Source organism: Gobio gobio (assembly GCF_949357685.1).
Source record: "Gobio gobio genome assembly, chromosome: 16".
NCBI lineage: Eukaryota > Metazoa > Chordata > Actinopteri > Cypriniformes > Gobionidae > Gobio > Gobio gobio.
Genome location: NC_137109.1, coordinates 51,262,683 through 51,281,469, shown reverse-complemented (window position 1 = coordinate 51,281,469; position 18,787 = coordinate 51,262,683). Strand labels below are relative to the sequence as shown.

At 37.2% G+C, this 18,787-nt stretch overlaps 2 protein-coding genes across 2 annotated transcripts in view; one reads left to right on the top strand and one right to left on the bottom strand.

Annotated features, from left to right (window-relative positions):
• The window catches only part of nudt6 (nudix (nucleoside diphosphate linked moiety X)-type motif 6), a 24,330-nt gene extending 14,731 nt beyond the window's left edge, over positions 1 to 9,599 (top strand). Inside the window, exons 4-5 of the mRNA XM_079839011.1 lie at positions 2,165 to 2,219; positions 5,195 to 9,599. Of these exons, the coding sequence (XP_079695137.1) occupies positions 2,165 to 2,219; positions 5,195 to 5,571 (432 nt within the window). The 3' untranslated portion in view covers positions 5,572 to 9,599. The remainder of the gene's footprint in view (positions 1 to 2,164; positions 2,220 to 5,194) is intronic.
• Positions 1,533 to 18,787, bottom strand: part of fgf2 (fibroblast growth factor 2) — a 22,551-nt gene continuing 5,296 nt past the window's right edge. Inside the window, exons 3-4 of the mRNA XM_079839012.1 lie at positions 10,111 to 10,548; positions 1,533 to 2,733 (exon numbers count right to left, since the gene is read on the bottom strand). Coding sequence (XP_079695138.1) covers positions 10,363 to 10,548 — 186 coding nt within the window. The 3' untranslated portion in view covers positions 1,533 to 2,733; positions 10,111 to 10,362. The remainder of the gene's footprint in view (positions 2,734 to 10,110; positions 10,549 to 18,787) is intronic.

Genomic DNA, 18,787 nt, shown 5'->3' with positions numbered 1-18,787 from the left:
TGGAGACCGTTTTGTGCTTGAGCGCCACCAAGTGGTGTTTTACTGTCACTTCAGCAGCTCCAGGCACGTGAACAAAAGCGCGGATCTCATTGGTATGCCAGTTTTTAAAGCGCGCGTCAAAAAAAAAAAATGAATCCGAGGCGTTTATTTAAAAATGACACTTTTACGCCTGGCGTTTTGCATGTCGGTGTGCATACTCACATTTGCGCCCTTTGTTTAGTCACAAGGCGTTAAACACGCGCGAAAATCGTCCCGGTGTGAACAAGCCTTTATATGAAATCTACTGAAGAGAAAAGAAGACATTACATCTCAGAAGATCTGATTAAACAACTCCACAGACAGCATTAGCAGCTTCACTTAGAAGTTATTACTAACAAGACTTTATTTCTACTTGAAAGACTCAGGAGCAATGTCTTCTTTTCTCTTCAGTAGATTTCATCTAAAGCTGTGGCTGAAGTCATTTATAGTTCTTGTGTTTCTCATCCCTTCAGTGATTCTTGTTAACAGCAGGTGTTCATCATTAACCCTTGACCATCACTTAATTAATCATGCTGGGAACTAGATTTTCTATAACTTATTTAGTGTCTGTAGTTCTTTTTGCATCTTTTTATATTATGGTTATCAATCACTTCAACGCTTCCTTTTTATTTTTAGTTCTTTTACTGCTATTTTTAATCTATTTTCTTCTATTATGAACTAATCATGTATAGTGTTTAGGAAACTAAATGCTTTAAATGCAAAAAATGCAGTACACTGATTTTGACTTGCATTTGCAGAGTTGCTAAAAGTAATTCCACAAATATTTCAAAATTCATTGCCCACAAAAATATGAATTTTATTGATAGTTCAGAAAAATTCTCATGTCACAAAGCTTTAACAGCTGTTGCATTACATTGTACACAACTCACTTTTCAATTTACCAAAAACTACTCAAGTAAGAATCAAAGTTGTATTTATAACTAGCAGCATTTTCTAGATTATTTTAAAACTCTATATGGAAAGACTGTGTAATGGACCTCAGTAGTCCACACTCAAATCTAAAACTTATAAGACAACATTTTTATGAAAATATTTGATACTGTATTGATAGATATAAATAATATTTAGATAATCTGTGAATGTGGAACAAAAATGATAAAATAGCTGTATTTTCTTCCTCAATAATTTTTCTCTTGTTTTCCAGTACAATTATCTTTAGTATAATAAGTATTATTTTCCGAATAAAATATCAAAATGAAGTGAGTTTGTGCTTAAAAAGAGAACAAATATCTGCCAATGGAGTCAGAAAAATAAATGTCATTCAAAGGGAAAACAAGTTTATTTTTCTGACTCCATTGGCAGATATTTGTTCTTGTTTTAAGCACAAAATCACTTCATTTTTGTACATTTTTCAATACACAAGACAAATTTTGTACGAAGTAATTTTGCCACTTTGCATTCAGGTCCGTTTTGGGCAGAAAGAGGTATATCATTTTTATCTAAACATCCATAGTGTGTTAAAAGTGTGTTAAAAAGTTTTTTTTTTTTTTTTTCAGAAGTTCTTAAACCAAAAATGTAAGAGATAACCATTTAAACTAAATGGCGTTTGCGTTCAGGACCGTTTTGTGGCTTTATACATGAAATTATGCAGGTTTTTTGTGTTTGTTTTTAAGAATTTATAAGTGTCATAAATTAATTTGAAACTTGTAACTCATGACTGCTCAAAACAGTCTAAATTTAAGTAAATCCATTGAAGTAAATTATATGTTCTTATAAATTTCATCAAATGATATATTCAAATAAAGTTTATCATAAATATTGATAAAAATATATATGTTCTGGCGTCACGCTGGTTTTTGCTGTAGTTCTTAAATACATTTACATTTCAAAGAATTTCTCTTTTTTTTTATTAATGAAGTAACAGCATGTAACGTTTCAAAACGTTTGTGCATTTACTTATTAATGAGAAGTTATTGATTACATACAATAAGGTTTTAGTTGAAAAATATTAAGTTATGACTGACCCGGGAATGTAAAAGGATACAGGAGGGTTAAAATGTTTCGATATTTGTACTGGAAAACGAGACAAATATACTTAGGGAGCAAGAAAGATAAAAAGAATACATTTCCATAAAAATATATTTCTAAGTAAACAACATGCACATGACTTTTCTGTCCTTTCCAGACTACGAATGCTTGGAAGTTTCCTGGTGGTTTATCAGATCTCGGAGAAAACATCGGTAAGATTCAGATCCAGAACTGATGTTAAGTACAAAATCATAATTTCAGCTGTTCCGATCACAATCACACACATCAAAAGTAACACACAACAGTTCAGTAAAGGAATCTTCACCTGCTCCAAAAGTGCATTTATAAGATCATCAACCTCAAGACATTCAGTTACAAAAATACCCTTCTTTACTACACTTAAAACTGTTGACAATTGATTTATATATAAACAGTAACAGCTAGATTATTTATCGATTACATAAATCACAATGCTCTCTCTGAAAAATAAATGTTTTGTATAAACAAAGTTGCATTGTGTTCACAAGTGTACATGCAGAACAGAACGGATCATTTCATTCAGGACTTTCATCCTACTGTGTATTTCTCTAAAGCTCATGATATAAGAGTACAGTAAACACGTTATTACAGTCAAACTGATCGTGTGGAAGTGGGGTTGCAAAGTTTCCAGAAACTTTCCAGGGTTTTTGGTACCTTTCCTGGATTTTTTGGAAACTTTCGGAAACCCTAAAGTATTTAAAGTGAAATGTAGAAAAAAAGAAAAAAAACAGTATTTACCAGCAGCTCAGATGCTACTTATATTACTACTGTTAAAAATATTCAATAAGTTGTGAATAAACAAATATTATTGGAGTATATTTTACATGAAAATACAGTTTCAGTCTTTATACTTCAACATTTGATGTGTTGCTTGCAGAATTTTCTAGCGATTTCTGAGTGAAATTTGTTTCTACACCAATTTTTTCTTCAGTGTAACAAAACAAGTAACGGCTTTCCTACAACCTACAATGTTTACACTGTAAAAATTCCTCAGAGTTTCTATTATAATAACATCTAAACATTCTTAAATCAAGACTCATTTACTGGAGAAGAACAACAACTGAAGATATTCAGACTTGATTCATGAAAAAATCATCAAAATGAAGTGAGTTTCTGCTTAAAACAAGAACAAATATCTAGTGATGGAGAACCGGTTCCAAAATGTCCAGAACCGGTGATTTGACAAGAAACACGCATTTCGATTCCGCTTATCGGTTACTGTGTGCGCTTTTCATTGTGATTTTTACACACACACACACACGTGAGCACAGAACGGCTTCTCGTGGTGAATGAATAGTGTGCGATATTGAACTGAGTTCTCTTCTTCGTCTTTTTACACACGCGAATGGACAAACACACACAAAAATGTCCAAAAACAAGTCGATTATGTCGTTGACGGCAGATTTTCTTGATGCCGTTTCTATGATAACGTTAATCAAACAACAAAAGATGAGAAAATTCACTTTCTGTTATAGACAGAATAACTTTTAACTAATATATAGCCTATATTTTATCAATAAAGTGCAGTGTTATTTTACATTTGATTACAGTTTCTGTACCTACCTGAACATGTTTATTTCAATCATTGTTCAATTGTATTTATTTTTCCAATTGTTAATTTGTTTATTTGTTTTTTTTAATTGAGTGTTTACGTGTCTTTAATAATGCTTGAAATTTATATTAGGCTTTTTTTTTTGCGATGGTATTTTTAAACCATAGGCAAAAGTTGTTAGCCTGTTTACTTTTGTTCATGGTATTCAGACAATGAAAAGTTTTGCAATAATAGCCTAATAATAAATGTGTTTTTCAGCCTACACTGCAGAAAATGCTTTTCTTACTTAGTATTTGTGTCTTGTTTTCAGTCCAAATATCTAAAAAATCTTACATTAAGAAGCATTTACTAGACAAGCAAAAGTTTTAAGGGAGAAAATTAAGGAAGTTTTTGCTTAAAATAAGCAAAATAATCTGCCAATGGGGTAAGAAAAATAATCTTGTTTTCTGTTTGAATTAAGATTATTTTTCTTACCCCATTGGCAGATTATTTAGCTTAATTTTGAGTTGTTTTCCCCCAAAGCAAGACTAAAAATTTTGCTTGTCTAGTAAATGCTTCTTAATGTAAGATTTTTTAGATATTTGGACTGAAAACAAGACAAAAATACTAAGTAAGAAAAACATTTTTTGCAGTGTATTGGAATAGAAATTAGGAATCGATAAGCAGAATCGAAATCATTAAAATTCGAACGATACCCAACCCCACAAATATCTGCCAATGGAGTCCGAAAAATAAAGTTCATTTAAATGTGAAAAATATTATTTTTCTGACTCCATTGACAGATATTTGTTCTTGTTTAAAGCACAAACTCACTTCATGAATCAAGTCTTAATATCTTCAGTCGTTGTTCTTCTCCAGTAAATGAGTCTTGAGTTAAAGGATTAGTTGACTTTTAAATAAACTTTTGCTGATTATTTACTCACCTCCATGTCGTCCAAGATGTCCAGGTTTTGGATGAAAACAGTCCAGGGTTTTTCTTCATATAATGGACTTCAATGAGCCCCAAACGGTTCAAATGACAGTTTCAGTGCAGCTTCAAAGGGCTTTAAACGACACCAGATGATGAATAAGGGTCTGATCTAGACAAACCATCAGTTTCTGAGAGAAACCCAGCAGTATTTATGATATTATTTTACCTCTTATCAGACGAGCGTGATCATCTCTGAGCTCAGCCATAACTTCCGCTTAGTGAGGTCAAAATACGAGCGTGGTCATAGATATATAGATCGTAGATGCCTCATTCTACTGATCCGTGCAGTCGCTAATGAGGCATCTACGATCTATATCTATATCTATGACCACGCTCGTATTTTTTCATCTGGTGTCGTTTAAAGCCCTTTGAAGCTGCACTGAAACTGTCATTTGAACCGTTTGGGGCCCATTGAAGTCCATTATATAAAGAAAAACCCTGGACTGTTTTCATCCAAAACCTGGACATCTTGGACAACATGGGGGTGAGTAAATAATCAGCAAAAGTTTATTTAAAAGTGAACTAATCCTTTAAGAATCTTTAGATATTTGTGCTGGAAACCAGGACAGAAACTCTGAGGAATATCCTCATAATTTTCTCAGTTCTAACGGGACGCTTTATTTCAGGCGAGACGGCCGTCCGGGAGGTTTTGGAGGAAACTGGAATCCGATCTGAATTCCGATCTCTCCTCAGTATCCGTCAGCAGCACGAGCACCCGGGAGCTTTCGGGATGTCCGACCTGTACCTGATCTGCAGACTCAGCCCGCTTTCATACGACATCGATTTCTGCACGCAAGAGTGTGTGCGCTGCGAATGGATCGATCTGACCGAGCTCGCCAAGACCAGCGAGACGACGCCAATCACGAGCCGCGTCGCCAGACTTCTAGAGTACGGACTGGAGAAGGGTTTCCACAACATTGACCTCACAATGGAGCAGCTGCCGGCGGTTTATTCCGGCTTATTCTATCAGCTTTACCACAGGCGGCTGCCGGAGACAATATAGAGCAACACTACACTCTTCATTAAAGAGGCCAATTAAAACAAAAACACCTTTACAGTCAGACGTCGTGCAGTCTTATTGTGCGTTCACACCAGACGCGAATGAAGCGATTCGCGTCAAGTCAAGCGAAAGACGCAAACTGAGTTGAAAAATCTGAATTTTGGCGGATATTCGCGCCGGGTTAACCAATCAGGAGCTGACAACAATGAGGACAAAATCACATGTGGATACCCGGAGCTGCACTGCAGAAAATACTTTTCTTACTTAGTATTTTTGTCTTGTTTTCAGTCCAAATATCTAAAAAATCATTTACTAGACAAGCAAAAGTTTTTGTCTTGTTTTGGGGGAAAATTACTCAAAATGAAGTGAGTTTTTGCTTAAAATAAGCAAAATAATCTTAATTCAAACAGAAAACAAGATTATTTTGCTTATTTTAAGCAAAAACTCACTTCATTTTGAGTCATTTTCCCACAAAACAAGACAAAAACTTTTGCTTGTATTGTAAATAACTCAAAATGAGGCAGTTTTTGCGTAAAATAAGCAGAATATTCTGCCAAAATAATCTTAAAATAAGCAAAATAATCTTGTTTTCTGTTTAAATTAAGATTATTTTGCTTATTTTAAGCAAAAACTCCCTTCATGTTGAGTTATTTTCCCCCAAAACAAGACACAAACTTTTGCTTGTATTGTAAATAACTCAAAATTTAGTTTTTGCTTGAAATAAGCAAAATAATCTGCCAAAATAATCTTAATTCAAACAGAAAACAAGATTATTTTGCTTATTTTTAGCAAAAACTCCCTTAATTTTGGGTTATTTTCCCCCAAAACAAGACAAAAACTTTTGCTTGTATTGTAAATAACTCAAAATGAAGGGAGTTTTTGCTTAAAATAAGCAAAATAATCTGCCAGAATAATCTTAATTCAAACAGAAAACAAGATTATTTTGCTTATTTTTAGCAAAAACTCCCTTCATTTTGAGATTTATTTTCCCCCAAAACAAGACAAAAACTTTTGCTTGTCTAGTAAATGCTTCTTAATGTAAGATTTTTTAGATATTTGGACTGAAAACAAGACAAAAATACTAAGTAAGAAAAGCATTTTTTTGCAGTGTACATCTTCATACTTTATAGAAACAGGAATAAAAAGGATCTTGCTTGGAAGAAAGTGAGTGAGGAGGTCAGACAAGTTGTAGAAAGCGCTCTTTACTCAGTTTGAGCTCTACATTGAGTGAGTTCAGGGACACTTTCTGCCTTTGAGATGACTTGGAAAAAGTGTCCCAATCGCCCTGAATTCACCCTATTGAGACTACAAGCTAGCTAAAGCGGCACATTGACCTTATTCGCCGTAGTTTAAACTCAAAATGTGAATAGCGTCCAACTACGTGCGAATAGCGTGATTTATTGGCTTAATTAGCGACTGGTGTGAACGCACCATCAGAAACAAACTTTTTAAAGAACCAGGAGAAATTATTTCATGATTGCATGACACTTTCGTGTTTTTTATAGGGATAAAGTATGATTGCATGCTATTTGAGTCATACAATTTCATTTAAATTAGAAATTAAAACAAAATGACTTAAGGCAAGACACTACAGGCTTTTATTTTTCATCCATCTGTCAATTTTTTCAGATTAGAGGGAAGGAAACATCCAAAATTATACTTTTGAGAGTGTCTTTCGTAGCACTCTCGTAGATTTCAATTACAATACACATCTTTAAAGGCCGTTTTCTCAAAAATGAGCTTTTTCTTCTGCACTGAGCCAGAAATCTCCACTTCTGTACCAATTACATACACCAAACGTTACAGTTTTATCCATATCTATATTCTAAAGGGTTTTACAGAGGGGTTTGTACATATACATGTATATAATTGGCCTGCTTTTATACATTTTATTCCTAAAAAATTTACCATTTTTCAGCTGTTTACAGTATTTTCTGATTTTTGGAGTGATAAAAAGAGATATCCAATCTCCCCTCTGTAGAAACCTTTGACTTTAATATGTCAACAACAAAAAAAAGGAACAAGAATTAATTCAATGTTCAGATTTTTGTTCTAGAAATGGATGCATATTTAAACGTAACATTTCAGAAAACTCGTAATACAAAAAATGTTAATGTAAGCGATCACCTGGGGAAGTATGGTGATATCTATGAGTTATTGTTTTACTCTATTCACCTGGGGTGTCTTGCCTTAAAACGAAATCCATAAATGATCCCATGATGGAAAATATTCTGCATATGAAGTGCCTGATGAAACCCTTTAAGATTCCATATCGTTTTCTAAAGTTTCTAAAAATGGATAGTTTGCACAAGAGAGTGAATCTCACAAAGACTATCTTCAAAATGCATATCATAAGCCGTGTTCACACTGTAGGATCTCGGCTGTCAAACTGTACGCCGTTAAAAACTAACCCATATTAGAAGACTTCTGGTGTTTTACATCGACAATCCGTGACTTATTTAGTGACTTTGAGAAAAAACGCCACCAAAATTAATAAAAATCCCAACGCTCTCCATTGACTTTGTATTGCGTGAAGCGCCTCATTGTCATTTCAGACTTATAACAAAAAACAGAACAATGTCTAAAAGCTGATGTGTGACAAAGTGTACAGCAAACAAACTAAACAAAACCCACAACCAAAAACCCAGACGTTTTTATAAGTTGTTGACCCAAAAAACGAGCGTTTTAAGGACAAAATATTACATTGAGAACTACACACACTGGAGAGGAACGTCATCAGAGACAGGAAATATAACATATAAACCTGACATTTGGATATTTGACTTAACAGTGACAAAATGTTTACTGCACACACACACACACTGAGACACACTGAGTGTCAAGATCCCAAAACGTCCCCATTCTTCAGCTGAAGCTTCACATCTTATTGCCTTTATCCACTTTTGTCTCCTTAACCCTTTAACTGTCTGAGAATACACATGAAAATGCACTATCCAAACTTAAAGGGCTGTAATTCAAGAATGCAGACCTAAGTTTGGTTGTTTTGAAGAAGACACTCTGCAGATTATTGCTGAAGTGAAAGCAATTCAAAATATGAAAGAATGAGAAAGTTATGGAAGTTTAAATTAAATGAAAAATACTGTAATAAATATTTGTATTTTATGTAAAATATATATTTTACAAAAAATGTTTTACTCTAAAGTTACTATAAAATCAAAGCCATGTGTCTAACAAAGTTGTGTCCCAAATTTGAAGTTAAAATTAAAGAAAAATTAAAGTCCCCATGAGATTTTGTTTAGGCGCTGTACCACAAATAGCCACCGGGTGTCATTGAAATTCCATTGATTGTTTTTTTTTTAATGCATTTTCCTGTAAATTTAAGTCCAAATATCACTTCCATTAAAAAATATGGAACCTTGAGACTCAGACCTGTCCGACGATATGCGTTTTGTCAAGATTAGAATTAGATTTTGATTATAAAGTTGTTAAAATAAATGTTGTGATATGAAACATGACGCCGCCCACTAGGGGGAGGAGCCCGCTAGAAGAATTTAAAGTACCATTTCCATGGTAACACAACGTCCAATTTCAAAACAGTTTTCACAGGATGAATTTTGAGTTTGTAAGCTTTCAAACGACACCCAATTTATGATAATTACTAAAATATATGATACGAAAAAAAGCGTCAGGCGTCACAGTTAAGCGTTTTTTTGGGTCAACGGCTTATAAAAACGTCTGGGTTTTTCCGCTTGTTTGCTGTACACTTTGTCACATATCCGCTTTTAGACATTGTTCTGTTTTTTTGTTATAAGTCCGAAATGACAAGCAGGCGCTTCACGCAATACAAAGTCAATGGAGAGGTGTGGGCGTGGCCTAAACACGCTCCATCTCTATTCTCAAACTCCTACAGTGTGAGCCTGACTTTAGACATGTGTAGGTCATTAAAATGGTTTGAATGATGAAAACGAAGCCTACTATTACCTCAAAACACCGTTACTGTACTCGCACAGTATTACTAAACTGACTTTTTCGATATATATATATGATTAAGAGAATAAAGTTGAAATGACAAACATTCACTGTGTACTTATGAATCCCTTCATCAAAGCATCAACACACTGCAAAAAATGCTTTTCTTACTTAGTGTCTTGTTTTCAGTCCGAATATCTAGAAAATCTTACATTAAGAAGCATTTACTAGACAAGCAAAAGTTTTTGTCTTGTTTTGGGGGAAAATAACTCAAAATTAAGGGAGATTTTGCGTAAAATAAGCAAAATAATCAGCCAATGGGGTAAGAAAAATAATCTTGTTTTCTGTTTGAATTAACATTATTTTTCTTACCCCATTGGCTGATTATTTATCTTATTTTAAGCAAAAACTTTATTAATTTTGAGTTATTTTCCCCCCAAAACAAGACAAAAACTTTTGCTTGTCTAGTAAATGCTTCTTAATGTAAGATTTTCTCGATATTCGGACTGAAAACAAGACACAAATACTAAGTAAGAAAAGCAGTGCAGTTCCTCTAAAATACAGTATAGAAATATCGTTTGCATGAAGAGAAGCAGCATTAAATAAACTCACATTTTGTGGCCGTACTAACATTCCTGTCAATAAGACGCAGTCACTGATACAGATATAGTGAACTCTTCCAACCAGCGATGATGCATTTTGGAAAGTTGGATCTGGGATGGCATCTGATATCTCCAGGGTGAGAAACAAACCCAAGTCCGTCTGTGTGGAAACGGTTCCTGGTGTAAGAGCTGAAGGGAAGCAGTTTCCCGCAGTGTTTTCCAGGTGAGCTTCTCAGGCTGGTCTGGGGTCAGCTTCTCTGGATCAGCACTTGGCTGACATGGGCAGGAACAGGATGGCCTTCTGGCCCGGGCTGGTACTGGAGCCGGACTTATACTGGCCCGTTCTCTTCAGAGCCACGAACCAGTCCGGGTATTTGCGGGATCTGTATGTGTTGTAGTTGTTCGACTCCAGGCGTTCCATGAAATAACATTCATCTGTTGTTCTTCTCTGAGAGAGAGAGAGAGAGAGGGAGGGAGAGAGAGAGAGAGACAGAGAGAGAGAGAGAGAGAGGGAGGGAGAGAGAGAGAGAGAGAGAGAGAGAGAGAGAGGGAGAAAGAGAGAGAGGGAGAGAGAGAGAGAGGGAGAGAGAGAGAGAGAGAGACGGCATTAAAGGGGGGGTGAAATGCTGTTTCATGCATACTGATCTTTTTGCACTGTTAAAGACTTGGATTCCCATGCTAAACATGGGCACCGTTTCAAAAGCTAAGGTGGACGTTTGATGGGAGTATTTCTTTGCCAAAATTAGTACTTCCTGTTAGTCATAAGTTTCGGAAAGTTTTTTTCGATCATGGGTCCGCTTGACGTCAACAGGGCGGAATTTCCTTGTATGGGCCGTACGGACAATTCTACCGGAAGAGCGCGCGCGCGAGAGAGAGAGCGCGTGAAAGCAATAGGCTACGCCCATCAGAGCGCTGGCTCGTACAGATGGAATTTGCTTTTCCGGATCAACAACTGAGTTGCGCAAATATTTATGTCTGTTCCCTGCATTTCGGTGCCGATTGTTTTATAAACAAGGCCCAGTTCGACGCCGGATTTTCAGATCGCCTAATACTGAAGGATGGAGCGGTCCCAACGATAAAGGTCCCAACGTTGGAACCGCAGGTTTGACTGCTTCAAATGTCTGTTTTTGCCTATGCCCATCAAGTAGCCCAAACATGACCACGTATTGATCAATGGAGCATGCGATGTATAGTGTGTGTACATTTGTTTAGCTGGCCACTATATGTGTATGTTTGTGTATTGTAAAAGCACTCCAAACAACAATACACAAAGAGTGGGGAAATATGTTGAACTAAATAAGCGCGCTTCTTCATTCAAATGCGCTACTATTCCATGTCTTTCTATGTAAACACTTCACAAACGGTCTTCACAAACCACGCGTAAACACACACACACACATACACACACACACACACACACACACATTGTAACACTCGCGCTTGACATGGTGTTCTAAATAACACAAGCCGCTAAACATATTATATAGTTAGTGTAACTTATACCACATAGTTGACGTCCTGCTCTAGCCGTTTTTGCTGCTGCTCCTGTTCAACTTCAGCCTCTGGGTCTGATTCCGGATCATAGATGTATGGCTGTATCTGATTAAAAGCCATTTTTTATGTTGAATAAAGTTTTTTTCCGCTTTTAGGGATGACGCAGCTTTCAGACGCACTCAACACAGTAACAGCGGCGCGCGCTCGACATTCTTTAGCTCCGCCCACACGATACGCCCCCAGCCGCACGGCTTTTTCCGGAAAGACTCGGAACAGCGCATCTTTCTTTTATAATTATAATAAAAATAAAGACTTTTCGGAGATATGCAGGATGCAGTGCTACTCTATAGGTACTCAAGATTGACATGAGACTGACTGAAACTGAGTGTTCCCCCCCCCCCCCCTTTAAGACACATCACTACAAAATATATCATAAGCATAAGTTTATTTTGTGTTTCTGTACTTCCTTGCAAAACCTCCCCCGACAAAACCTCCCCCGACAAAACCTCCCCCGACTTCCTATGAAAGCCTGAGTTTTATGTGAAGGAGTGTGTTAGTGATATGAGCCTTTAGGAGGAGCACACACACACTCTGATGATTACACACACAGGGACACGCAGCAGCACACACACACAAACACACACTCTGCTTATTACACATACAGGGACACGCAGCACTGCCAGGGTTGCCAACTCTCACGCTTTCAGGCTCAGTCTCACGCTCTCACGCTACCCAACTTCATCTCACGCCAAATTGCCAAACCTGCTTTTGATATTAAACAATGTCTAAGCTTTTACATTTTTTAAGTTTTAATGCGAAATTCAAACAATAAATAGCGTTTTGACGCTAATATGGTATAACAGTTAAAGCCAGAGGCGTTGAAAAACGGAGTTGCGACATGCTCTCTCATCTCCCGATGGCGCGCGCAGTCACGAGTTTCACGGAGCTCTAATACTTCTAACGCTGTGTCAGTACATTTGAATGGCTGATACACAACAGCTCCACTTTACAGGTGTTTGCAGCAAGTTTTGGTAAACAGTACAGCATAGTGTGCATTGATTATTACATCAACCATACAGGATCGTTTTATAATGGAGAGTAATGGAGATGCAACAATGTCAACATAATGTTAATGTTTTCTTGTATTTAGCCCTCAGGTATTCCATACTAATTGCTCTTCTTCACACTCATTGGTGGTCAAATGTGACCATACACCTTAACTATTTTTCAATTAAATAAATGTTCTATATTTTAGTTCAATAATATTTATTGAATATTTTGAGGAGATCTTTTGGTACTAAATACTATTTGTGCAATAATTATTGTCAATTAATGACCACTTAAAATATTTTTCTTCTAATATTTGTATTATTTATATTACAATTAGTATAGTAATAAGGTTAAATTAGAGAATTATTATTCAAAGAGGCAAATTAGAGTCATTTTGTGGCTCGAAAAATAATAATTTCCATTTGTAATGCCATTACCCACTGGTGCCTTTATGGCTCTTTAATCAACATACATGTATTTAATCTAGTTGTTTAAAAAAGTATTGCAGTTTTGCATTTTAATAAATATTTAGATATGATGAAACACTAGATTTCTTTAAATGTCTTTAAATGTACATTTCCTTATTTCCTTACATGTACAGTAGGCTATGAATTGATACTGAAATTGATATACCGTCAGCCCAACAGTGAATGTGAGAATGTCTCAGTATTCTGCTTTAATGACAGCTTTATGAAGAGAAGCTGTTGATCATCTTCTCCAGCATGACTTCAGACGTCTGGATTCCTCTGGGCCAGTTATTCAAACGTCAGCGGATCGGATTTTGCTTATCGGATTGGATTATATCTTGAAAATGGGTTGTTCAAAAGGGAAAGAAGGAATCTGAAATCAGATTAGATCACGGAATCCAATCCTGGTTTTAATCTGGAGCAAACCTTCAGTTTGTGTTGTTCTTGTCAGTAGGATTTGGATAAAAAACAGGATCGCCTGATCCCAAGGATTTCAAGAAGGATTCCAGGAAGAAAACTGGTCAAAAAAAACAATATTTGTATCATATAATACACAAACACATTAAATTTTGCTCTTGATTAGTTAGGCTAATTGTTAAAGTAATAATTTAGTGACATTCGGCTAGACTCTCGGTGGCCTACAGTCAAAGTAAAAAGAGATTTCGCCATATAAAATAATCCCCAAACTGCTGTAAATTTAAAAAAAAAACATTATATTCCATTTAAAGTAGGGCTGTCAAAAGATTAATCGCATCCAAAATAAAAGTTTGTGTTTACATAATATATGTGTGTGTACTTAATTATTATTTATATATAAATACACACACATTCATGTATATATTTAATAAATATTTGCATGTATATACTGTATATACATTTATATAATCTATAATATATAAATATAAATGTTTTATATATAAAAATAATATTTTTTTCTTAAATGAATCGGCGCTCCGAACCACTGAATCGACTCACTGATTCATAACGGTTATATAGACTTATATAGGTGATAACCAATTTCAAAACACTGCTTCATGTAGATTCGAAGCGTTATGAATCAGTGAGTCGATTCATGATTCGGATAGCGTGTCAAACTACTGAAATCACGTGACTTTGGCGATCCGAACCACTGAATCGACTCACTGATTCATAACGGTTATATAGACTTATATAGGTGATGACCAATTTCAAAACACTGCTTCATGTAGATTCGAAGCGTTATGAATCAGTGAGTCGATTCATGATTCAGATCGCGTGTCAAACTGCTGAAATCACGTGACTTTGGCGCACCGAACCACTGAATCAACTCACTGATTAATAACGGTTATATAGACTTATATAGGTGATAACCAATTTCAAAACACTGCTTCATGAAGATTCGAAGCGTTATGAATCAGTGAGTCGATTCATGATTCGGATCGCGTGTCAAACTGCTGAAATCACGTGACTTTGGCGCTCCGAACCACTGAATCAACTCACTGATTCATAACGGTTATATAGACTTATATAGGTGATGACCAATTTCAAAACACTGCTTCATGTAGATTCGAAGCGTTATGAATCAGTGAGTCGATTCATGATTCAGATCGCGTGTCAAACTGCTGAAATCACGTGACTTTGGCGCACCGAACCACTGAATCGACTCACTGATTCATAACGGTTATATAGACTTATATAGGTGATGACCAATTTCAAAACACTGCTTCATGTAGATTCGAAGCGTTATGAATCAGTGAGTCGATTCATGATTCGGATTGCGTGTCAAACTGCTGAAATCACGCGACTTTGGCGCTCCGAACCACTGAATCGACTCACTGATTAATAACGGTTATATAGACTTATATAGGTGATGACCAATTTCAAAACACTGCTTCATGAAGATTCGAAGCGTTATGAATCAGTGAGTCGATTCATGATTCGGATCGTGTGTCAAACTGCTGACTTTAGCGCTCCGAACCACTGAATCGACTCACTGATTAATAACGGTTATATAGACTTATATAGGTGATGACCAATTTCAAAACACTGCTTCATGTAGATTCGAAGCGTTATGAATCAGTGAGTCGATTCATGATTCAGATCGCGTGTCAAACTGCTGAAATCACGTGACTTTAGCGCTCCGAACCACTGAATCGACTCACTGATTCATAACGGTTATATAGACTTATATAGGTGATAACCAATTTCAAAACACTGCTTCATGAAGATTCGAAGCGTTATGAATCAGTGAGTCAATTCATGATTCGGATCGTGTGTCAAACTGCTGATTTTGGCGCTCCGAACCACTGAATCGACTCACTGATTCGTTTCCGCTCCGAAGCTTCATGAAGCAGTGTTTTGAAATCGATTATCACTATATAAGTCGTTATTTCGTCTTTTTGGTGCACCAAAAATATTCTCGTGGCTTTATGATATTAATATTAAACCACTGGACTCACACGGACCGATTTAAATATGTGTTTAGTGCATTAATGGATCTTGAGAGTGTGAATTGCTTTGCTTTGCCTCACTGAGGCTTCAGATTTAACACAAATATCTTCATTTGTGTCTGAAGATGAACGGAGAACTTACGGAGGCATGAGGAATAAATGACATTATTTTCATTTTTGGGTGAACTAACCCATTAATATAAATCCTATATGCAATGAATTTTGAAATAGGACATAAAAGTTTTGAACAACTGGCCCTCTGAGCTCAAACCTCGGCCGGTTTCCATCTATGGACGCTTGTTTCAGCTACAGCAGTAAAACTTGATCAACATGTGAAACATTAGGGGAGCATATTCTCTCTTTCCCTGAGGTCTGGAGAACGTCTCCTGACTGGAATGTCGGAGTCCGTGTTCATTCACTGTTGTGCAACACCTCCGTCATCAATGTCGGTATTGTTTTCAGGGGCACAGATGAACTCAGCGTGTGTGTGTGTGTGTGTGGATCCTGTGCTGCAATGCAAAGCAAATGCAGGCAGGGATCTTTACACGGAGCTCAAAAACAGTTGTGCGTCTCATGGGTTTATCTGTGCCAATAGCCAACAATACATCGAACCGATCAAAATGTACGACCGTACACACACACTCACCTAAAGGATTATTAGGAACACCTGTTCCATTTCTCATTAATGCAATTATCTAATCAACCAATCACATGGCAGTTGCTTCAATGCATTTAGGGGTGTGGTCCTGGTCAAGACAATCTCCTGAACTCCACACTGAATGTCGGAATGGGAAAGAAAGGGGATTTAAGCAATTTTGAGCGTGGCATGGTTGTTGGTGCCAGACGGGTCCATAAAAAGTGCATCTGTCCGTCATATAACTGCTCCACGCGGCTCTGGGGTGTTAATAAAGGCCTTCTGAAGCGAATCAACGCGTTTGTGTAAGAAAAATATCCTGATTCATAACGGTTATATAGACTTATATAGGTGATAACCAATTTCAAAACACTGCTTCATGTAGATTCGAAGCGTTATGAATCAGTGAGTCGATTCATGATTCGGATCGCGTGTCAAACTGCTGAAATCACGTGACTTTAGCGCTCCGAACCACTGAATCGATTCACTGATTCATAACGGTTATATAGACTTATATAGGTGATAACCAATTTCAAAACACTTCTTCATGTAGATTCGAAGCGTTATGAATCAGTGAGTCGATTCATGATTTGGATCGCGTGTCAAACTGCTGAAATCACGTGACTTTGCCGATCCGAACCACTGAATCGACTCACTGATTCATAACGGTTATTGGTGCCAGACGGGTCCATAAAAAGTGCATCTGTCTATCATATAACTGCTCCACGCGGCTCTGGGGTGTTAATAAAGGCCTTCTGAAGCGAATCGACGCGTTTGTGTAAGAAAAGTATCCATATTTAAAACTTTATCAAGTAAATAGTCGGCCGACCGCCATTGAAATCACTCGCTCCTGACGCTCTATTCACGTCTGGTGTGAACGCAGGATTAGGGATGTGTCTTATCGCCTTTATTATTTATTTTATATGTTCTAGTTCTTTTAAAAACAGATGTATTATTAAGTGTGCAGATGATACTGCTTTAGTGAGCCTTCCACACGATGGGGAGGAAGAGCATGGACCGGTCTTGGAGTGCTTTTTAAACTGGTGTGAGAAATAAAGTCTCCTCTTAAATGCCTCCAAAACTAAGGAGAAGGTTATTGATTGTAGAGGACAGGATATAAACAATTCTACATTAATACACGGTGAACAAATACAATTGGTAACACACTATAAAAACCGTGGCATAGTTTTGGACCATAAGCTTAAATGGAATGAGTGGACTGATTATGTAAGTAAGAAGTTACAACAGAGGTTGTATTTCTTAAAGAAATGATTGTCTTTTAATGTCCTAGCAGACTGCTTTTGTAAATCAAAAAAATCCGCGGCCAGTTTTCCACACCACAAATCAACACACACATCTTAACAGCTGACACACACATTCTCCCCTCCTTCTCTCTGCTCTTGGAGGCAGAAGTCTCATGTTCCAATCACCCTACAACCTGTCCGCTTGACCCTATACCTACTCATATTCTCATATCCTATACCCACTATACTCACTCACATTATCAACACCTCTCTTCACACTGGCACCATTCCCACAGCAATTAAACAGACTCTGGTAATCCCACTGCAGAAGAAACCTACTTTAAATCCAGCACATCTAGAAAATTACAGACCGGTATCCCTTCTTCCATTCACGAGTCTCTACCTTTCTTGCACAAAACAACCTTCTGAACAACAACCAGTCTGGATTCAGAAGCATCACTCAACTGAGTCTGCCTTGCTCGAGCAGCTTCCAAATCCTCAGTACTCATCTTTCTGGATCTGCCTGCTGTTTTTGACACAGTTAACCACCAGATCCTCCTGTCAACCCTCATGTTGAAGGGCATCTCAGGATCCGCACCCCAATGGTTCAAGTCTTACCTCTCAGTAGGTCCTTCAGGGTGTGGTGGAGAGGTGAGGTGTCTAAGTCACAACATCTAGCTCTTGGAGTGCCTCTGGGCTCAGTGCTGGGACCGCTTCTCTTCTCCATCTAAATGTCATCACTAGATCTGTCATTCAGAAACATGGTTTCTCCTATCACTGCTATCATCTAGAGCTACTGGAGTGCCTCAGGGCTCAGTGCTGGGACCGCTTCTCTTTTCCATCTACATGTCATCACTAGATCTGTCATTCAGAAACATGGTTTCTCCTATCACTGCTATCATCTAGAGCTACTGGAGTGCCTCAGGGCTCAGTGCTGGGACCGCTTCTCTTTTCCATCTACATGTCATCACTAGATCTGTCATTCAGAAACATGGTTTCTCAATCACTGCATCATCTAGAGCTACTGGAGTTCCTCAGGGCTCAGTGCTGGGACTGCTTCTCTTCTCCATCTGCATCTCATCACTAGATCTGTCATTCAGAAACATGGTTTCTCCCATCACTGCTATCATCTAGAGCTACTGGAGTTCCTCAGGGCTCAGTGCTGGGACCACTTCTCTTCTCCATCTGCATCTCATCACTAGATCTGTCCTTCAGAAACATGGTTTCTCCTATCACTGCTATCATCTAGAGCTACTGGAGTGCCTCAGGGCTCAGTGCTGGGACCGCTTCTCTTCTCCATCTGCATCTCATCACTAGATCTGTCATTCAGAAACATGGTTTTTCCTATCATTGCTATCATCTAGAGCAG